Genomic DNA, 23,429 nt, shown 5'->3' on the forward strand with positions numbered 1-23,429 from the left:
CAAAAAATAAAAAAAATTAGGCAAGGTAGCACATCCCTGTAGTCCCAGCTACTTGGGAGGCTGAGGTGGGAGGATCTCGTGAGCTTAGGAGTTTGAGGCTGCAGTGAGCTGTGATCATACCACTCCACTCCAGCCTGGGCAGTAGAGTGAGACCCTGTCTCAAAAAAAAAAAAAAAAACAAAAAAACAATATGTGAGCTCTTTTTAGTTTTTATTTTATTTTTTAATTATTGGTTTCTATTTAGATTCCGCATACTCTGATTCTTATACCTTTCAAATTTCCTGCAACCTTATCCAGCATATAGTCTGTTTTGGTAAATGTCCTATGTACAATTGAAAAGAATGTTTATTCTGCAGTTGTTGGATATACTGTTCTATGCTTGTAAGTTTAAGTTGTTTAATTGTGTTGTTCAAATTTTGTACACCTTTATTGAATTTTTCATCTGCTTGTTCGGCTAATTACTGAGAGGTGTGTTAAAAGTGCCAACCATGGCCAGGCATGGTGGCTCAGGCCTGTTATCCCATCACTTTGGGAGGCCGAGGCGGGTGGATCACGAGGTCAGGAGATTGAGACCATCTTGGCCAACATGGTGAAACCTGTCTCTACTAAAATACAAAAAATTAGCTGGGCGTGGTGGCGCGTGCCTGTAATCCCAGGTACTTGGGAGGCTGAGGCAGGGGAATTGCTTGAACTCGGGAGGCAGAGGTTGCAGTGAGCTGAGATTGCGCCACTGCACTCCAGCCTGGTGACAGAGCAAGACTCTGTCTCCAAAAAAAAAAAAAAATTGCCAATCATGATTATGAATATGTGTTTTTCTTCCATTAGTCTGTCAGCATTTGCTTTATATATGGAAACTGCAAATTTAGAATCCATATAAATTGTATATAAATGTAAAATTATTTTCTTTTTGAAATGATACCCTATATCCAGGCAGCAGATCTTCAGCTTTTGTTTGTTTGAAAACCACTTTGTTTCACCTTTAGTGAAATAAAGGATATTTTTAATATCCTGGGTATAGAATTCTATGTGGGCATTCTTTTCTCTTCCAGCCCTTTAAATATGTCATTCTGATATCTTTTGGCCTTTATAATGTCTGTTGAAATGTTATTCCTTTTAAGGTAGGGGCCAACAAACCACCTATCTGTTTATGTACATGAAGTTTTATTAGAACACAACCATGTCCATTTGTTTATATATTATCTATAGATGCTTTCATTGTACGATAGCAGAATTGAGTAGTTACATCAGAGATGGTATATGACTGGTAAAACTTAAAATATTTACTGTCTGGCCCTTTATGTTTGTTGACTCCTGTCTCAAGGTAATTTTCTGGATGCTTAAAAAAAAAAAAAAAGAAAAGAAAAAAGAGATAGGGTCTCACCCAGGCTGAGTGCAGTGGTGTAATCATAGCTCACTGCAGCCTTGAACTCCTAGGCTCAAACAATCCTCCTGCCTCAGCCTTCTGAGTAGCTAGGACTATAGGTGCACACCATCATGCCCAGCTAATTTTTTAAAAAATATATTTTTTGTAGAGACTGGGTCTCACTATGTTGTGCGCAGGCTGGTCTTGAACTCCTGGCCTTAAGCAATCCTCTTGCCTTGGCCTCACAAAGTGCTCAATTATAGGCATGATCCACCTTGCTCAGCCTCTGGATGCTTTTAAGATTTTTCTCATTGTTTCTTGTTTTCAGCAGTTTAACTATGCTGTACCTGGTGTAGTTTTATGTTTGTCCTTTTTTTCTAAGATTTTTAAATATGTGGGTTTATGTCTTTCATAGGTTCAGAACAATTCTTAACCATTATCTCTTGAAATACTGCTTTTGTTTCATACTCTCTCTCTTCTCTTTGGGACTCTAATTAGAGGTATGTTAGAAATTTTAACTTTATCTCATATGCCTCTGATGCTCTGTTCTATTTTTTCCATTCTTTTATTTCTCTGTGCTTCAATTTGTATATTTTCTTTTGACCTGCCTTGAAGTTCAATAATCCTTTTTTTCTCCTATTTCCAGTTTGCCATTATGCCTATCTAATGAGTTCTTAATTTCAGATACTGTATTTTCCAGTTCTGAATGTCCATTTGATTGTTTTGTATGGATTCTACTTCTTGTTGATTTCTGTATTGTTTCATCTGTTTTGTCCGTCTTTTCTACATTTTCCTGACCCTATTAGTTGTAATTATTTTAAAATCCCTGTGTGATAACTGGTATCTGAGTCACTCATGGAGCGGCTCCTGTTTTTTTTTTTTTTTTTTTCTTTCTTTTTTGGGTGGGGGTAATTTCTTCCTGTTTTTAGTATGTCTCGTAAGTTTTGATCAGATGCTAAGTATTTAGGATAAAAATGATTGTTGAAGCTTTGGGTGATAGCTTCTTCCATACAAGGCTGGGTTTTTGTTTTTGTTTTTTTTCCCAGCCGAACAAATAGAATGTAAGCAGATCATTCTGATCTTGTCAAAGCTCAGTTTTAGACTTGTTAAGGTCTTGTTTATGGAACTTCTTACGCTCCTCGGGCATCTTCCTTAGCACTCTCTGTGGCCCTTCAGTAATCTTAATGGAAAGTCCAAAGTCCAGGACACTCACCAAATCCTGTCTTCTGAGGACAGACTTGATTTCTAGCTTCTCTTCCCAATAATGTGTGGTTGCTGAAATCTCTGCTTAGGTATTTCACCTCCCAGCTGCTGTTTTTTGCTGTGTTTCCTGGAATCTTGCCTTAAGAATTGTAGCCAGCATTTTGCACACAGATTTTTGTGTACCTTATCTCTGGTTCCTTCCTCTGTAATTTTGTCCTTCAAGTCTCAGTCACTCTGGCAGCCCTGGACTTCAACATTTGTCTTCTCAAGTTATTAAGACTGTGACTTCTCCTTGAGTTCTATTCTCCCACATGACAATTTGGGAAATGTACTGGGGGAAAAAGCTGGTGTGAATGAGGAGCTCTTTTTTTAAAAAATTTTTTCCCTTGAGAGAGACAGGGTCTTACTCTGTCACCCAGGCCACAGAGCAGTGGCATCATCACAGTTCATTGCAGCCTCACCCTCTTGTGCTCAAGATTCTCCCACTGTGTCTTCTGAGCAGCTGGGATTACAGGCGCATGCCACCACACCTGGTTCCTTTTTGTATTTTTAGTAGAGATGGGATTTCACCATGTTGCCCAGGCTGGTCTCAAACTCCTGAGCTCAAGCTATCCACTAGCCTTGGCCTCCCAAACTGCTGGGATTATATTAATAGGTGTGAGCCACTTGTCCTGGCCTAGGAGCTCACATTTTATGCTTCTCTTCTTTCAAGGATCATGGCCCCTTAAGGGTACTTGTGTGTGTGTATATGTATGTATTTCAGCTTTTATAGTTATTTTCTGTGTCAGGTTTAGTTTTTTATAAGCTATAGTGTCATGGACAGATATGGAAGTTCGTACAGTATATTCTGAATGTAGCAGCCAGAATGATCCTGTTAAATAATAGATCATGACTCTCCTCTGTTCAAAACCTGCAGTTCTTTATTTATTCAGAGTTAACACCAAAAACCTTTAGAGTTATTTGACCTGCTTGTGTTCTTTCACCTGAGTGCTTATCCTCCCTGCCCGCTTTGCTCCCCATGATATCTGCATAACTAACTCTCTTATTTGAAAATCTTTGTTCAGATGTCACTTTACTCAAACCATGCTATTAAAATTGCCTCCTTTCCTTTCTGTATCCTCTTCCTCTTTTTTTTCCCCATATCACCCCATGATTTAAAAATGTCTTATTTATTATGTTTCTTGTTTCTTTTACTTAATAGAATGAAATCCCTATGAGGGCAAGGGTTTTTCCTATCATTTTTGTTTATTGCTGTGTCGCAAATGTGAATGGAGAACCAGATGAGAATAGAGCTTCAGAAACTAAAGGAGGAGGGAATTTCAAGATGGAAAAGTAGTGGTGATATGTATCAGATGTCAACAGAAAGAGCCAAACTTTGTAAAATAATTGAAGAGGTTTATTCTGAGCCAAATATGAGTAACCATGACCTCAAGAGATCCTGAGAACATGTGCCCAAGGTGGTTGGGTTACAGCTTGATTTTATATGTTTTAAGGAGACATATGACATCAGTTAGTACATGTGAGGTGTACATTGGCTCATTTGGGAAAGGCGTGACAGCTTGAAGCAGGGGGCTTACAGGTTATAGGTGGATTTAAAGTTTGTCTGATTGGCAATTAGTTGAAAGAGTTAAGCTGTTATCGAAAAACCTGGGATCAAGAGAAAGGTGTGGCTGGGTTAGGATAAAGGACTGTAGAGACCAAGGTTCTTATGAAGTCTCTTAGGTGATTGCCCTTAGAGACAATAGATGGCAAATGTTTCTTATTCAGATCTTTAAAAGGTGCTGGACTCTCAGTTAATCTCTTTAGAATTGTTAGAGCCTGGAAGGGGAAACTGTGTTAATAGAGATTCTTTACGGATGCAGATTTTTTTCCACAAAAGGCTGCTTTGCAGGGCTGGTTCAAAAATATGGCAAAGAAGCATATTTTGGGGTAAAATATTTTGATTGCCTTCTTTATGTGTCATGTGACATTATGCTAGAGTCAGGTTGGAAAATAAACCACATTATATGGGGTTAAATTAAAACCCATCTGATGAGAATTTATGGTGTGTAGGGCATGACTCCTCATGCCTTTAGGAATTTGGGCAAGAGAGAAAAACGGTCCAAGTTTAGTCCTCACAAGTACAGAGGAATAATCTGAAACTATTCATGAGATTTTTACCTTGGATTTTTAAATTAAGAGGTTATTTGTTACCCTGTGTGACAGACATTTTAAATTAAGGGTAAATGAGATTACCAAGAGTTGAGGAAGTATCTGTAGGCTTTTTTCTTTTTAATCTTGTGAACAGTATAGGAGGAATATTCATATTTGGATAATTTATGATTCTGACTTTTAGAAAGTTTGTTTTTCGTTTTTTGAGATGGAGTTTCACTCTTATTGCCCAGGCTGGAGTACGATGGCACCATCTTAGCTCACTGCAACCTCCGCCTCCCGGGTTCAAGCAGTTCTCCTGCCTCAGCCTCCCAAATAGCTGGGACTACAGGCATGTGCCACCATGCCTGGCTAATTTTGTATTTTTAGTAGAGATGGGGTTTCTCCACGATGGTCAGGCTGGTCTCAAACTCCCAACCTTGGGTGATCCTCCCACCTCAGCCCCTCAAAGTGCTGGGATTACAGGTGTGAGCTACTGTTCCCAGCCTAGAAAGTTAATAGATGAGTGAGGAGGTAAAGACACTAGCAATGAAGTTTTTTGTTTCTGTTCACTGTTGCATTTATTAAGTGGATGCTTTGTGCCAAAAGTTTTCCTGCTGTATTACCTCATGATTTAAAAATTTCTTACTTATTATGTTTGCTGTTTCTTTTACTTAATAGAATGAAATCCCTGTGGGGGCAAGGGTTTTTCTGTCATTTTTGTTCATTGCCGTGTCACAAATGCGAATGGAGAACCAGATGAGAATAGAGCTACAGAATCTAAAGGAGGAGGGAATTTCAAGATGGAAGAGTAGTGGTCATGTGTATCAGATGTCAACAGAAAGAGCCAAAGTTCTGAGCACTCTCCAGCTTAAGTAAACTGAAAATGTTCCTAAGCCTTAATGTTTTGCACAAAAACATTATGAGGGCCACTCCCTTTGGCTACATAGCACTGGGAAACGGTAAGTTCTGACTCTGTTTCTAGCGTTTTTTCCTGCACATCCATTCATATTTGCAGTGCACCACTTGGATAGTAGCATCTTTTATTGGAGTGGTTCTCTATGCTTAAAGAGGTACCTGTGTTTTGGAAATTTTTGGCAGGACTCCATAAAGGTCCAACCTTTTATACATCCTTTTTTGGGTATGTATCTCTGATTGGAAATTGCTATTCCGTATCAGTTTTCCAGTCCATCATTCCTGGATGTAGGTTTTAGGTGTTGCTTTCTATGGTACACAAGTTTTGTGTACCATAATTTTGAGGAAAAAGAAGGTAACTTTGTAGTGTGGGGCTCTCAAATGGTAAAGGTTCTTTCTTTTTTCTTTTTAAAGTTTCCAGTCCAATATAGATGGATACTTCTACAAAATACAATAAAAAATAAATTACTAGAAAGATAAAATGGACCAGGCATGGTGGCTCATGCCTATAATCATAGCACTTTGGGAGGCTGAGGTTGGCAGATGACCTGAGGTCAGGAGTTCGAGATAATCCTGGCCAACATGATGAAACCCCATCTCTACTTAAAATACACAATTAGCCGGCTGTGGTGATGCACACCTGTAATCCCAGCTACTCAGGAGGCTGAGGTAGGAGAATCACTTGAATCCAGGAGGCAGAGGTTGCGTGAGCCAAGATCACACTGCTGCACTCCAGCCTGGGCGACAGAGTGAGACTCTGTCTCAAAACAAAAAACAAACAAACGAGAACATAATAAAATTAAAGAAAAATAAAATGAAAAAGGCACACAAAATAAAATACAAGCCCCCCACTTTTTAAATTAGATTCAATAAACATAAAATTACATTGTCAAATTGTTCCATCACGTTTTTCAATGTGCTTATTCTGAATTTTGGTACCTATCTCCTCATGGTTTAGTAACACAAATTTGTGAATTGGTAATGATTCTTGGACCAGACTTTCTCAGATGATACTTTGAGTAGCACTGATATAGTGTACAGTACTACATAGTCTTAATTTTCCCCTTAATTTATGTTGTCTTTAGAAAGAGTAGAAGGTTTTAATGAGTTATGGATTATAGATTTATTAAAAAGAGAGGTAATTTACACTACATAAAAACCCTAACACTTCCCTAGTTCTTATATATAACTGGTAAACTTTATTTTTCAGTTATAGTTACTAGTTCATTCTGGGGCTAAAATAAGAATGACTTTCCTGGTAATAGTAAGATTTGCCTTAACCCTTCAGTTATATATTCTCTGTCCTTTGAAACTTAAAACTGGCCTATTTTGAACATGAAAGGAAAAGTTATACCATTTAACACCACAAGATGTCACTTATGTAAAAATAAAGTTGGTATCCTAATACTCAAAGCTAGAAAGCCACAGGTAACTAGGTAAGTGAAGACACAGGTAAATTAAAAATGTATATCTTTGAAACAACTATTAGTTTGCAGCAAAGAGTTGAGGAAAATATTGCTAATTCAGCATTATTTTGACTCAAATATTGATATTTAGCAAAACAATTGGTATCTAAGATTTATGCAGTAATACATGTTAACCGGTCATATTTGAATCTACGTAATGAAGAAGGTAGACCTAAAAGAACTTAATAAAAGTTAATATATTTTGAAGGTAAAGTAGGTGTTATGGTATTAACTTTTCTAAATCTTTACTGTTCTGGTGACAGGCAAAGAGGAATTTAGGAAGAAACATGTAATTTATATCAGAATTTTAAATAGATCCTTACGACACATGTGAGAAGTTCAACATTACATCAGGTTGAAACAGTGCCTAGGATTTTTCTTGTCTCTTCTCTGAACCTCAGAGTTATTAGTTTCTCTGCCTGTGTTAATGCAGTATTTGTTGTTGAAGACTAGCTTTTCCGTTAAACATGAAGAGCAAAACCTTTAGCTTTAATATTGAGATTCTGTTTTCTTGTTTTAGTTCCAGAGAGCAGGTGCTTGTTCTGGGCACTCTGGGAATTTGGACTTTAGATGAGCAAACCAAGTTTCCATTAGTTTACAAGTAAGACTATGCCTGGAATTAGAGGTTGGGCCATTCTAAAAATTGACACTTCATTCCTCTTCATTGCTCACTTCTCTCCAGATAAAACTGGTAAAGGAGAATAATGGGACACTTTTGGGGACCAGAAAAGGGGAACAAGCAGGAGAAAATTATTTTCTTTGTTTTTTGTCATGTATGTGACCACATTTCCTTTCTATTTAGTTCCTATCTAATTCTTTTTTTTTCTTACCTAACTTCAGTAAGATTTTTTTTAAGGTTTCTTTTAGGGTTTAGGTTTTTCATTATAAAAGTATACATAGTCATTAAGTAAATAGGAAAATACAGCAAAAAGCAAAAGAACAAAATACAGTCACATATATGGTTAATTTCTCTCCCTTTTCTGTTACCTGTGAAATGTGAAAGAGCCTGAAAAGTTTTATGCAGGGATCCTAAATTCCTTAAGGTGAATATTTATAGTATGTTTAATAGTCATATGTTCTCAGAGACAGTTTTTATATAATATTACTACCTCTACTGTTTAAATATTTTCAAGCTGTATTTTTAATTAGGAAGAAGTAGGTGTTTTAATTATTTAATTGCATTTTGTTTTCACTAGTGGTCACCATTGCATTTAATTTTATCAGCTGTTTGGAAAGTAAGGCTCATTTTTTTTCATAATAAATTTCATTGCCTTTATTCCTTTTGAAAAAAATGTGCTTAGCTTTTACTTATTTTTTTCTTGCAATGACAGTTTGTAACATTTAACGCTTGTATTAGTTTGCTAGGGCTGCCATAACAAAATGCCACAGACTGGGTGGTTTAATCAGCAGAAATTAATTTTCTCACAATTAGTGCCTGGGAGTACAAGATTAAGGTGTTGGCGGGTTTGGTTTCTGATGAGGCCTCTCTCCCTGGCCTGCAGATGGCGACCTTCTTGCTGCAGTTACTTAACATTGCCCATGATATTATTTCTAATTCTTATGAAAATGATATATTTTAAGCTATCTATTATAAAAATCAAAGTATGGATTTTTTTCCTTCTCTTTTGTAATAGGAATGAAGATCTAAAGCAAATGTTAGAGAGCAACAAAGATTCTGCTAAATTGGATGCTATGAAGCGGATTGTTGGGGTAGGTAAAATACTCGTTTACTTCAATTTTGGAAAAATGGACAAGCAGTGGTTATACTATATTAAATATATATATTAAATAATATGTTAAATACCAAGTCTAATATTCTATTTGCTGTTAATATTAACTTAGAATTTCCTGTCTAAAAATGTTAAACGAAAAGGTACATTATTGAAGTATCAAAAATCAAGAAACTTAGATTTTAATTTTATCTTTTCTTTGTTTTAATTTCCCTGTATCTAATTTCAAGGTATTTCTACTATGAGAATGAGGTAGTTAGTCATTTTGAAGACAAAATAAGATGATATACAAGCCTATTTTGACCTCCTACAAAGAGGGATACTAAATAATGATTTTTTGTCCTTTCACAGCCTAAATGTTATGAGCATACTTTCATCTGTTTTTCAAATTCTCTTACTACCAATAGAAAAACTTTATTCAGTTTAGAAGCCTAGAACTTCTAATAAATATTTAAATATAAGAGCATTCACCAGTGTTCAGCTGTAAAGCAAAACATAAACAATTGATTAATAAGTTATAAGGATTCTATTGCCAGAGAACTAAAGATATAATATAGTTCCTTAATTATTTTTAATTTTAATTTTTTATTTTTCCAGGGTTCTAGTTGTATATACCATCTTTAGTAAAATAGTTTTGCCATTTGTGTTGCACTCTCTATATCTCATTTGTTTTTCCACATTCACAGAGAAACCTGCCTAATTCCAGTGACTATCTGATGCTACGGAGTTTTGCTTTTGTTTCAGTGGAATCAAATTCATAAAACCGATTTTTCTTATTAATACTATTTATCACCACCATTGCTGATCTTATTTTCCACTTAATTTTATATAATAAGGTCAAAATTGAATACATTTGCATAATTGCATAAATAAACTACTGTAATAAGGCGATGACACAACTAAAACAATACTGTTTTCCAGCAGGCAGTGCCATCATATGAGAGCTTCAGATCTCTCTTCCTTTCTTGATATATTAAAGTCCAAATTACATTTAAGAAAGATGGTTAACAGGTATCAGCATGCTCTGTTAAAAAGTGAGGTGGTATGAAAATGAAATATATTAAAGTCAAGAACTAATTGTATCTTTGGACATCTATAAGTGACTTGATCCGTGCTTTCATGTTTATGCCATTTGGCAGTGTAGGGGCAATTTTGAGGATTCCATTGTAAATTTTTGATTTGTTAATGTTATGCTTTATACATAAGAGGATTTATGGGCAGGCAGTTCTTGCTTTGCATGGCTTTTGTACACATGAATTTCAATTACTACAGTTTAGTTAAGTAGCACCAATCCCCTAACAATATGGTTCAAATTTCATTTACCATGGTATATTAATTGTGTACTTGGATAATGTACAAACTTGACTGCTAGCTCTTCATTCTACAAATAACTATGTAAATTACAAACATGTATCATGATCCATGACCAATCATGTCACTTCTTTCAAAATCTGTCAGCGATTGGTCACTGTGCATCTGTTACTCAGTTTATGCACAGACAACAAAGCATGTAGTTGTGTTGCCTCTTTGTCTCCCAGCAAGAAACACATGTGACATTTTACAGAAATGAATAATTGAAAGAGGCATTTGCCCAACAAACTGAAAGTACAGCAAAGAAATGAAAAGTGATAACATGTAATGAAAATCAGGTAGAATATAAATGAAGTTATACAGAAATAGCTGACTGTGGAACTATTGACATTACAAGTTTTTAAGAGACTCTGAATTTATAGCTGGAGGAGCTTGGTAAAGGTGAGATTTTCAACCAGCATAAATGATGAAAGTGATTTTGTTGAAGAAAATGAAGCTGTCTCAGAGGAAGTTCTGCCGGCAGAAGACCTCATATTCATTCAAGGAACTCTAGGAGATAGTTGAGAACATTGAAAATGCAAAGGATAAAATGTTGGAAGCTGATCCAGACTTAGAAAGGAGCTTGATAATTTACTGAGGAATACAAAAGATACTTCCTCAGTATCATGAGTTAAACACTGATAAGAGAACAAACGCTGTTCAAACTACTCTTGATAAGTTAATTTTCTTTGCTTTTTTTTTTTTTTTTTTTAAGAGATAGGGTCTTTTTCTGTTGTCCAGGCTGGAGTACAGTGGTACAGTCATAACTCACTGTAGCCTTGAACTCCTGAGCTCAAGCGTTCCTCCCACCTCAGCCTTCTGAGTAGCAGGGACTACAGATGTGTACCACTATGCCCAGCTAATTTTTTTATTTTTATTTTTATTTTTATTTTTTTATTTTTTTTAAATTTATTTATTATTATTAAACTTCAAGTTGTAGGGTACATGTGCACAACGTGCAGGTTTGCTACATATGTATACTTGTGCCATGTTGGTGTGCTGCACCCATCAACTCGTCATTTACATCAGGTATAACTCCCAATGCAATCCCTCCCCCCTCCCCCCTCCCCATGATAGGCCCCGGTGTGTGATGTTCCCCTTCCCGAGTCCAAGTGATCTCATTGTTCAGTTCCCACCTACGAGTGAGAACATGCGGTGTTTGGTTTTCTGTTCTTGTGATAGTTTGCTAAGAATGATGGTTTCCAGCTGCATCCATGTCCCTACAAAGGACACAAACTCATCCTTTTTTATGGCTGCATAGTATTCCATGGTGTATATGTGCCACATTTTCTTAATCCAATCTGTCACTGATGGACATTTGGGTTGATTCCAAGTCTTTGCTATTGTGAATAGTGCTGCAATAAACATACGTGTGCATGTGTCCTTATAGCAGCATAATTTATAATCCTTTGGGTACATACCCAGTAATGGGATGGCTGGGTCATATGGTACATCTAGTTCTAGATCCTTGAGGAATCGCCATACTGTTTTCCATAATGGTTGAACTAGTTTACAATCCCACCAACGGTGTAAAAGTGTTCCTATTTCTCCACATCCTCTCCAGCACCTGTTGTTTCCTGACTTTTTAATGATCGCCATTCTAACTGGTGTGAGATGGTATCTCATTGTGGTTTTGATTTGCATTTCTCTGATGGCCAGTGATGATGAGCATTTTTTCATGTGTCTGTTGGCTGTATGAATGTCTTCTTTTGAGAAATGTCTGTTCATATCCTTTGCCCACTTTTGGATGGGGTTGTTTGTTTTTTTCTTGTAAATTTGTTTGAGTTCTTTGTAGGTTCTGGATATTAGCCCTTTGTCAGATGAGTAGATTGCAAAAATTTTCTCCCATTCTGTAGGTTGCCTGCTCACTCTGATGGTAGTTTCTTTTGCTGTGCAGAAGCTCTTTAGTTTGATGAGATCCCATTTGTCAATTTTGGCTTTTGTTGCCGTTGCTTTTGGTGTTTTAGACATGAAGTCTTTGCCCATGCCTATGTCCTGAATGGTACTACCTAGGTTTTCCTCTAGGATTTTTATGGTATTAGGTCTAACATTTAAGTCTCTAATCCATCTTGAATTAATTTTCGTATAAGGAGTAAGGAAAGGATCCAGTTTCAGCTTTCTACTTATGGCTAGCCAGTTTTCCCAGCACCATTTATTAAATAGGGAATCCTTTCCCCATTTCTTGTTTCTCTCAGGTTTGTCAAAGATCAGATGGCTGTAGATGTGTGGTATTATTTCTGAGGACTCTGTTCTGTTCCATTGGTCTATATCTCTGTTTTGGTACCAGTACCATGCTGTTTTGGTTACTGTAGCCTTGTAGTATAGTTTGAAGTCAGGTAGCGTGATGCCTCCAGCTTTGTTCTTTTGACTTAGGATTGTCTTGGAGATGCGGGCTCTTTTTTGGTTCCATATGAACTTTAAAGCAGTTTTTTCCAATTCTGTGAAGAAGCTCATTGGTAGCTTGATGGGGATGGCATTGAATCTATAAATTACCTTGGGCAGTATGGCCATTTTCACGATATTGATTCTTCCTATCCATGAGCATGGTATGTTCTTCCATTTGTTTGTGTCTTCTTTGATTTCACTGAGCAGTGGTTTGTAGTTCTCCTTGAAGAGGTCCTTTACATCCCTTGTAAGTTGGATTCCTAGGTATTTTATTCTCTTTGAAGCAATTGTGAATGGAAGTTCATTCCTGATTTGGCTCTCTGTTTGACTGTCACTGGTGTATAAGAATGCTTGTGATTTTTGCACATTAATTTTGTATCCTGAGACTTTGCTGAAGTTGCTGATCAGCTTAAGGAGATTTTGGGCTGAGACAATGGGGTTTTCTAAATATACAATCATGTCGTCTGCAAACAGGGACAATTTGACTTCTTCTTTTCCTAACTGAATCCCCTTGATTTCTTTCTCTTGCCTGATTGCCCTAGCCAGAACTTCCAACACTATGTTGAATAGGAGTGGTGAGAGAGGGCATCCCTGTCTTGTGCCAGTTTTCAAAGGGAATTTTTCCAGTTTTTGCCCATTCAGTATGATATTGGCTGTGGGTTTGTCATAAATAGCTCTTATGATTTTGAGGTACGTTCCATCAATACCGAATTTATTGAGCGTTTTTAGCATGAAGGACTGTTGAATTTTGTCAAAAGCCTTTTCTGCATCTATTGAGATAATGATGTGGTTCTTGTCTTTGGTTCTGTTTATATGCTGGATTATGTTTATTGATTTGCGAATGTTGAACCAGCCTTGCATCCCAGGGATGAAGCCCACTTGATCATGGTGGATAAGCTTTTTGATGTGCTGCTGAATCCGGTTTGCCAGTATTTTATTGAGGATTTTTGCATCGATGTTCATCAGGGATATTGGTCTAAAATTCTCTTTTTTTGTTGTGTCTCTACCAGGCTTTGGTATCAGGATGATGTTGGCCTCATAAAATGAGTTAGGGAGGATTCCCTCTTTTTCTATTGATTGGAATAGTTTCAGAAGGAATGGTACCAGCTCCTCCTTGTACCTCTGGTAGAATTCAGCTGTGAATCCATCTGGTCCTGGACTTTTTTTGGTTGGTAGGCTATTAATTATTGCCTCAATTTCAGAGCCTACTATTGGTCTATTCAGGGATTCAACTTCTTCCTGGTTTAGTCTTGGAAGAGTGTAAGTGTCCAGGAAATTATCCATTTCTTCTAGATTTTCCAGTTTATTTGCGTAGAGGTGTTTATAGTATTCTCTGATGGTAGTTTGTATTTCTGTGGGGTCGGTGGTGATATCCCCTTTATCATTTTTAATTGCGTCGATTTGATTCTTCTCTCTTTTCTTCTTTATTAGTCTTGCTAGTGGTCTGTCAATTTTGTTGATCTTTTCAAAAAACCAACTCCTGGATTCATTGATTTTTTGGAGGGTTTTTTGTGTCTCTATCTCCTTCAGTTCTGCTCTGATCTTAGTTATTTCTTGCCTTCTGCTAGCTTTCGAATGTGTTTGCTCTTGCTTCTCTAGTTCTTTTAATTGCGATGTTAGAGTGTCAATTTTAGATCTTTCCTGCTTTCTCTTGTGGGCATTTAGTGCTATAAATTTCCCTCTACACACTGCTTTAAATGTGTCCCAGAGATTCTGGTATGTTGTATCTTTGTTCTCATTGGTTTCAAAGAACATCTTTATTTCTGCCTTCATTTCGTTATGTACCCAGTAGTCATTCAGGAACAGGTTGTTCAGTTTCCATGTAGTTGAGCGGTTTTGATTGAGTTTCTTAGTCCTGAGTTCTAATTTGATTGCACTGTGGTCTGAGAGACAGTTTGTTATAATTTCTGTTCTTGTACATTTGCTGAGGAGTGCTGTACTTCCAATTACGTGGTCAATTTTGGAGTAAGTACGATGTGGTGCTGAGAAGAATGTATATTCTGTTGATTTGGTGTGGAGAGTTCTATAGATGTCTATTAGGTCTGCTTGCTGCAGAGATGAGTTCAATTCCTGGATATCCTTGTTAACTTTCTGTCTCGTTGATCTGTCTAATGTTGACAGTGGAGTGTTGAAGTCTCCCATTATTATTGTATGGGAGTCTAAGTCTCTTTGTAAGTCTCTAAGGACTTGCTTTATGAATCTGGGTGCTCCTGTATTGGGTGCATATATATTTAGGATAGTTAGCTCTTCCTGTTGAATTGATCCCTTTACCATTATGTAATGGCCTTCTTTGTCTCTTTTGATCTTTGATGGTTTAAAGTCTGTTTTATCAGAGACTAGTATTGCAACCCCCGCTTTTTTGTGTTCTCCATTTGCTTGGTAAATCTTCCTCCATCCCTTTATTTTGAGCCTATGTATGTCTCTGCGTGTGAGATGGGTCTCCTGAATACAGCAGACTGATGGATCTTGACTCTTTATCTAGTTTGCCAGTCTGTGTCTTTTAATTGGAGCATTTAGTCCATTTACATTTAAGGTTAAGATTGTTATGTGTGAACTTGATCCTGCCATTATGATATTAACTGGTTATTTTGCTCGTTAGTTGATGCAGTTTCTTCCTAGCCTTGATGGTCTTTACATTTTGGCATGTTTTTGCAATGGCTGGTACCGGTTGTTCCTTTCCATGTTTAGTGCTTCCTTCAGGGTCTCTTGTAAGGCAGGCCTAGTGGTGACAAAATCTCTAAGCATTTGCTTATCTGTAAAGGATTTTATTTCTCCTTCACTTATGAAACTTAGTTTGGCTGGATATAAAATTCTGGGTTTAAAATTCTTTTCTTTAAGAATGTTGAATATTGGCCCCCACTCTCTTCTGGCTTGAAGAGTTTCTGCCGAGAGATCTGCTGTTAGTCTGATGGGCTTCCCTTTGTGGGTAACCCGACCTTTCTCTCTGGCTGCCCTTAAGATTTTTTCCTTCATTTCAACTTTGGTGAATCTGGCAATTATGTGTCTTGGAGTTGCTCTTCTCGAGGAGTATCTTTGTGGCGTTCTCTGTATTTCCTGGATTTGAAAGTTGGCCTGCCCTACTAGGTTGGGGAAGTTCTCCTGGATGATATCCTGAAGAGTGTTTTCCAACTTGGTTCCATTTTCCCCCTCACTTTCAGGCACCCCAATCAGACGTAGATTTGGTCTTTTTACATAATCCCATACTTCTTGCAGGCTTTGTTCATTTCTTTTTCTTCTTTTTTCTTTTGGTTTCTCTTCTCGCTTCATTTCATTCATTTGATCCTCCATCGCTGACATTCTTTCTTCCAGTTGATCGAGACGGTTACTGAAGCTTGTGCATTTGTCACGTATTTCTCGTGCCATGGTTTTCGTCTCTTTCATTTCGTTTGTGAGCTTCTCTGCATTAATTACTCTAGCCATCAATTCTTCCACTTTTTTTTCAAGATTTTTAGTTTCTTTGCGCTGGGTACGTAATTCCTCCTTTAGCTCTGAGAAATTTGATGGACTGAAGCCTTCTTCTCTCATCTCGTCGAAGTCATTCTCCGTCCAGCTTTGATCCGTTGCTGGCGATGAGCTGCGCTCCTTTGCCGGGGGAGATGCGCTCTTATTTTTTGAATTTCCAGCTTTTCTGCCCTGCTTTTTCCCCATCTTTGTGGTTTTATCTGCCTCTGGTCTTTGATGATGGTGATGTACTGATGGGGTTTTGGTGTAGGTGTCCTTCCTGTTTGATAGCTTTCCTTCTAACAGTCAGGATCCTCAGCTGTAGGTTGTAGCTGTAGGAGATTGCTTGAGGTCCACTCCAGACCCTGTTTGCCTGGGTATCAGCAGCAGAGGCTGCAGAAGATAGAATATTTCTGAACAGCGAGTGTACCTGTCTGATTCTTGCTTTGGAATCTTCCTCTCAGGGGTGTACTCCACCCTGTGAGGTGTGGTGTGTCAGACTGCCCCTAGTGGGGGATGTCTCCCAGTTAGGCTACTCAGGGGTCAGGGACCCACTTGAGCAGGGAGTCTGTCCCTTCTCAGATCTCAGCCTCCGTGTTGGGAGATCCACTGCTCTCTTCAAAGCTGTCAGACAGAGTCATTTGCGTCTGCAGAGCTGCTGCGTTTGTTATTATTTACTGTGCCCTGTCCCCAGAGGTGGAGTCTACAGAGACAGGCAGGTTTCCTTGAGCTGCTGTGAGCTCCACCCAGTTCGAGCTTCCCAGCAGCTTTGTTTACCTACTTAAGCCTCAGCAATGGCGGGCGCCCCTCCCCCAGCCTCGCTGCTGCCTTGCCGGTAGATCACAGACTGCTGTGCTAGCAATGAGGGAGGCTCCGTGGGTGTGGGACACTCCCGGCCAGGTGTGGGATATGATCTCCTGGTGTGCCTGTCTGCTTAAAGCGCAGTATTGGGGTGGGAGTTACCCGATTTTCCAGGTGTTGTGTGTCTCAGTTCCCCTGGCTAGGAAAAGGGATTCCCTTCCCCCTTGCGCTTTCCAGGTGAGGCAATGCCTCGCCCTGCTTCAGCTCTCGCTGGTCGGGCTGCAGCAGCTGACCAGCACCGATCGTCTGGCACTCCCCAGTGAGATGAACCCAGTACCTCAGTTGAAAATGCAGAAATCGCCGGTCTTCTGTGTCGCTCGCGCTGGGAGTTGGAGACTGGAGCTGTTCCTATTCGGCCATCTTGCTCCGCCCTCCTATTTTTATTTTTTGTAGAGACAGGGTCTTGCTATATTGTCCAGGCTGGTGTAGAACTCTTGGTTTTATGTGATCTTCCCACCTCAACCTTTCAGAGTGCTGGAATTACAGGTGTGAGCCAGTGTGCCTGGCCAAGTTAATTTTCAATTTTTCTAATGTTTTAAGTTATAGTATACTAAATATTGATTTTTGTGTTTTCACTTTCCTATAAATTTATAACTGACAGTAAAAGAGTTAATATTTTGATAGAAATTTTAAATAGTATCCAGGGATTTAGTGAAATAAATTACCTTAATGGGATGTAAGAGCCATAGTTTAAAGAAATAAATAAGGGCAGTCTCTGCTTTTCTTGGTAGTGCAGATCTATGCCCTGCAGGAATGCAAGCTGAAACCATGGAAAGAAATCTTCTTTTCTTTTTTTTGAGATGGAGTGTCATTCTGTCGTCCTGGCTGGAGTGTAGTGGCACGATCTCGGCTCACTGCAACCTCCTGCAACCTCTGCCTCCCAGGTTCACCCCATTCTCCTGCCTCAGCCTCCCGAGTAGCTGGTACTACAGGCGCCCGCCACCAGGCCCGGCTAATTTTTTGTATTTTTTAGTAGAGACAGGGTTTCACCATGTTAGCCAGGATGGTCTCGATCTCCTGACCTCATGATCCTTCCGCCTTGGCCTCCCAAAGTGCTGGGATTACAGGCGTGAGCCACCCGTACCCCACCGGAAAGAAATCTTAATAAGCCAGTTGGAAAAGTTACAGTTGATCTATGATGTTTAAAATTTTTGTCAAAATAAGAAAATTAGCTGGGTATGGTGGTACATTGTTTTGAGTTAATGACTGTAATAAATAGTTTGGTATAAATCTTTCCAGACTGACTGTTTATCCCTTGTTCTTTCCCTTTCTTCCTTCAATAACAATGCTTTGGTTCTATGTATGCTTTAAAGGATTCAACTTGGGGCTATTGCTTGCATCTTTTTAAAAGTTATTGGATTGGAAATTGTTTAAAAGACCAAGATTTTTCTGCAGTGCTGGTGTGCATCAGGATGAATTCCTGGTTATCGGGCCTGAGGTTTTACTGGTGATGTGACCTATAGAACTTTAGTGGGTTTTCTATCAGTTTTGCTCCAGTGTAGTCTCTGGCATACAAAATAAGGGTCAGTTAACTTTCTGTATCTCCATTTATTCTTGGCTGCTGATTCTTAAGAGTTACAGTTGGGTCTGAAACCCTTTGAAACCTTTTCTCTCCGTTTTTGTTACCTGTGAATTAACTAACAATTTTTTATAAATTCAGAATTCTGAACTTTTATCTCATCTTTGTTGCTTTAAAGAATGACCAGTGGAAATTAAAAATTAAACATAATTTCATCCTTTTTCAAAAAACTAGGTTTAAAAATTATGTGACTCTTTGGATCTAGATTGTTATTCGATACAGTCAGGCATCACTTAGAGTCGGGCATGACAGGGACGCGTTCTGAGAAATGCATCCTCAGGCAGTTTGTTGTGTGAACAGCATAGAGTGTACTTACACACACCTAGTATACTTACACAAGCTTACTACACACTTAGGCTATATGACATAGTCTACTCTTCCTAGGCTGTAAATCTGTACAGCATGTTACTGTACTGAATACTGTAGGCAATTGTAACAAAATGGTATTTGTATATCTAAACGTAGAAAGTTACAGTAAAGATACAGTATTATAATCTTATAATAAGATTATATATGTGGCCCCTCCTTGACTGTAATTTAAAAATAACACAAAATTCAATCAGTGTAACATACCACATTAACAGAAGGCAAGGGGAAAATCCCTCACAATCGTCTCAATTTATGCAGAGAAATATGTGACAAAATTTAATACACTTTGATGATAAAAGTACTCAACAAACTAGGAATAGGAGGAAACTACCCTAGCCTATCTGTTAAAGAGCAGGTGTGGAAAACCCAAAACTAGCATCATACTCAGTAGTGAAAGACTGAAATCTTTTACTCCAAGATGAGAAACAAGGATGCTTGCTTTTACCACTTCTGTGCAACACAGTATTGGAAATTTTAGCCAGAACAATCAGGCAAGAAAAAGAAAGAAAAGGCATCCAAATGGAAAAGGAAGAAGTGAAATTATTTTTATTTGCATCATCTTATATGTAGAAAACCCCAAAGATTCCCCAAAAAACTGTTACAACCAATACGCAAATTTACCGAACTTGCAGGATAGAAAAGCAACGCACCGAAATCACTTGCATTTCTATACGTTAACAATGAACAATTTGAAAAGAAAACTAAACAAATATTCATTTATCATAGCATCAAAAGGAATAAAATATTCAGGAATAAGCTTAACCAAGGAGATGAAAGACTTGTACATTGAAACATTACTGAGAAGAATTAAAGAAGACAGAAATAAATGGAAAGACATCTATGTTTCTGGGTTGGAAGACTAATATTGTTAAGATGTCAAAATGATCTGTATATTCAATGCAATTCCTATCAAAATTCCAAGACGTGTTTGGCAAAAATAGAAAAAACTTCATCCTAAAATTTATATAGAATCCCATGAGTCCCCGAATAGCCAAAACAACCTTGAAAAGGAGCAAAATTGACTGGGCACAGTGGCTCATGCATGTAATCCCAGCACTTTGGGAAGCCAAGGCAGGAGGATCCTTTGAGCCCAGGAGTTTTAGACCAGCGTAGACAACATGGCAAGACCTTGTCTCTACAAAACTAATAATAAGAAAAAATTACCGCCTGTGCCTGTGGTCGCAGCTGCTTGGGAGGCTGAGGTTGTGGTATGGCTTGGAGTGAGCTGTGTTCATGCCACTGCACTCCAGCCTGGGCAACAGAGCGAGACCCCATCTCAAAACCCTGTCTCAAAAAAAGAAAAACAAAACAAAACAAAACAAAATTGAATGTCTCATACTTCCTGATTTCAAAACCTATAGCAAAGCATAGTAATGAAGACATCGTGGTACTGGAATAAAGACAGACAATGTATAGTCCAATGGAACACAATAGGGAGCTCAGAAATCAACCCTGACATAATGGTCAAATGATTTTTGATAATGATACAAGATCAATCAATTGGGAAAGGCCAATCTTTTCAGCAAATAATGTTGGGGAAACTGGATTATCTGTATGCGAGACAATGGTGTTGAATTTCTTTCTATATCACGCCATAGATAGAAATAAATAAAAATGGATCAAAGACCTAAATGTGAGAGCTAAAACTATAAAACTATTAGAAGAAAGCTTAGAGAAAAAGCTTCATGACATTGGATTTGGCAAAGAGTTCTTAGATAAAACACTAAAACATAAGCAGTAAAAAAAAAAAAAAGGAGATTATTTGGATTTTATCAAAATTAAAACTTGTGTGCATCATAGGACACTGTCAACAAAATGAAGCAACCCATAGAATACAAGAAAACATTTGCAAATCATATATCTGATAAAGGTATGATATCCAGAATATATAAAGAACTCCCACAACTCAGCCATTAAAAACTAACCAGATGGCTGGGTGTGGTGGCTCACGCCTGTAATCCCAGCACTTTGGGAGGCTGAAGTGGGCGAATTACTTGAGGTCAGGAGTTTGAGACGAACCTGGCCAACACGGTGGTCTCTACTAAAAAGACAAATCCTGTCTCTACTAAAAATACAAAAATTAGTCAGGTGTGATGGTGGGCGCCTGTAATCCCAGCTGTTTGGGAGGCTGAGACAGGAGAACTGCTTGAATCCAGGAGGCAGAGGTTGCAGTGATCCAAGATCACGCCACTGCACTCCAGCCTGGGTGGCAGAGCGAGACTATGTCTCAGAAAACAACAACCGGTATCTCATGCCTGTAATCCCAGCACTTTTGGGAGGCCGAGGCGGGCAGATCACATGAGGTCAGGAGTTCGAGACCAGCCTGGCCACCGTGGTGAAACCTCGTCTCTTAAAAATACAAAAATTAGCTGGGCATGGTGGCGGGTGCTTGTAATCCCAGCTACTTGAGGGACTGAGGCAGGAGAATTGCTTGAACCCGAAAGGCAGAGGTTGCAGTGAGCCGAGGTCACGCCATTACACTGCAGCCTGGGTGACAAGAACAAAACTGTCTCAGAAAGAAAAGAAAACCAACAACAACAACAACAAAAACCTACCAAATGAAAAAATGGGTAGACTGGAATAGACATTTCTCCAGAGAAGATATATAGATGGCCAATAATTACAGAGAAAGGTGCACAGCATCACTAATTATTAGGAAAATGGAAATCAAAACCATAGTGAGATCACTCTCCACCATTAGGATGATTATTATCAAGAAAACAAAATTGTAAGTGTTGGTGAGGGTAGAGAAATAAGAAAGCTTATGCATTGCTAGTGGGAATGTAAAATGGTGCAGTTACTGTGGAAAACAGTATGGTGGTTCCTTAAAAAATTAAAAATGGAATTATCAGATAATTCACCATTCTCCTTTTGGGTATATACTGACAACAATTGAGATACTTGAACAGATATTTCTACATCAGTGTTCATAACAGCATTATTTATAGTAGCCAATAGGTGGAAACAACCCATGTGCTCATCAGTGGATGAATAAACGAAATGTGGGACATCTGTGCAATGGAATGTTACTCAGCTTTAAGAAGGAATGGAATTCTGATGCATGCTACAACATGGATGAACCTTAAGTCATGATGCTGAGTCAAATAAGTCAGACACAAAAAAATAATATTATATGATTCCACTTTTATCAGGTACCTAGAGTAATCAAACTCACAGAGACAAAAAGTGGAATGGTGGTTGCCAGTGGCTAGGAGGAAAGCGAGAAATTGGAAGCTTGTTTTTCAAAAATCATTTTGGACATTTATTTTAAATATTATAGTTCTGTAGGCATGAGCTCTGTCCCACTCCTTATGCTTTCACTTTTTTTTTTTTTTTTAAAACTTACATTCCTCCTCATTCTTTTTTTATTTTCTGTTTTTTATTTTTGAGATGGAGTCTCGCTCTGTGGCCCAGGCTGGAGTGCAGTGGTGTGATCTGGACTCACTGCAACCTCCGCCTTCTGGGTTCAAGCAATTCTTCTGCCTCAGCCTCCCAAGTAGCTGGATTACAAGCGTGTGTCACCACACTCAGCTAATTTTTGTAATTTTAGTCGAGATGGGGTTTTACCGTGCTGGTCTTGAACTCCTGACCTCCAGTGGTCTGCCCTCCCAAAGTGATGGAATTACAGGCATGAGGCACCGCGCCCGGCCCCTCCTCATTCTTTAGATTTTTGGTTTATTTTCAGGTGACATTTCAGGGGCATTTCATTTAGGAAGAGAATGTAGATGGCATTCTTTCAAAGTCCTTGCCTGTCGGAACAGGTTTCCGTTTTTTTTCCATGTGAAAATAGATTACTTAAGAATAGTATTATTGGGTTGCAATATTTTCTTTTCCTTAAAATTTTGTAGATTTTATTCTTGATTTCATCTGACTTTAGCTGTACAGAGCAGAAACGTGATGCGATGACAGTGAGATTGCTTTTTAAAAAAATATTTAATTTTTATTTCTTTTAATTTTATTATTATTATTATTTTTTGTTTGTTGTTTTGAGATGGAGTCTTGCTCTGTCGCCCAGGCTGGAGTGCAGTGGCACGGTCTCAGCTCACTGCAACCTCTGCCTCCTGGGTTCAAGTGATTCTTCTGCCTCAGCCTCCTGAGTAGCTGGGATTACAGGCACTCACCACCACACCCAGATAATTTATTTGTGTTTTTAGTAGAGATGGGGTTTCACCATGTTGGCCAGGCTGGTCTCCAACTCCTAGCCTCAAGTAATCCGCCCGCCTTGGCCTCCCAAAGTGCTGGGATTACAGGTGTGAGCCACTGCACCCAGCCATATATATATATATTTAGTTTTTGTGGGCACATAGTAGGTATATGTATTTTGGGGGTACATGAGATGTTTTAATACAGGTGTGCATGTGAAATAAGCACATGATGGGGGATGGGATATCTAGCTCCTTATGCATTTATCCTTTTGCGTTACAAACAATTCAATTACACTGTAAGTTATTTAAAAATGTACAATTACATTATTATTGATTGTAGTCACCCTGTTGTGCTGTCAAATAGAAGGTGTTATTCATTAATTCTGTTATGTTTGTACCCAGTGACCACTCCACCTTCCCTGTATCTCCCACTTACTTTCTCAGCCTGTGGTAACCATCCTTCTACTCTCCAAGTCCATAAGTTCAATTGTT

General features: G+C 38.4%; 1 protein-coding gene across 5 annotated transcripts in view; it reads left to right on the plus strand.

Annotated features, from left to right (window-relative positions):
* Window positions 1-23,429, plus strand: part of AP3B1 (adaptor related protein complex 3 subunit beta 1) — a 306,137-nt gene that overhangs the window by 22,296 nt on the left and 260,412 nt on the right. For all 5 annotated transcript variants that reach the window (XM_007976120.2, XM_007976134.3, XM_007976129.3 and 2 more), the window contains exon 2: window positions 8,712-8,787. In XM_007976120.2, coding sequence (XP_007974311.2) covers window positions 8,712-8,787 — 76 coding nt within the window. The remainder of the gene's footprint in view (window positions 1-8,711; window positions 8,788-23,429) is intronic.

This window comes from Chlorocebus sabaeus, chromosome 4, assembly GCF_047675955.1.
Source record: "Chlorocebus sabaeus isolate Y175 chromosome 4, mChlSab1.0.hap1, whole genome shotgun sequence".
NCBI lineage: Eukaryota > Metazoa > Chordata > Mammalia > Primates > Cercopithecidae > Chlorocebus > Chlorocebus sabaeus.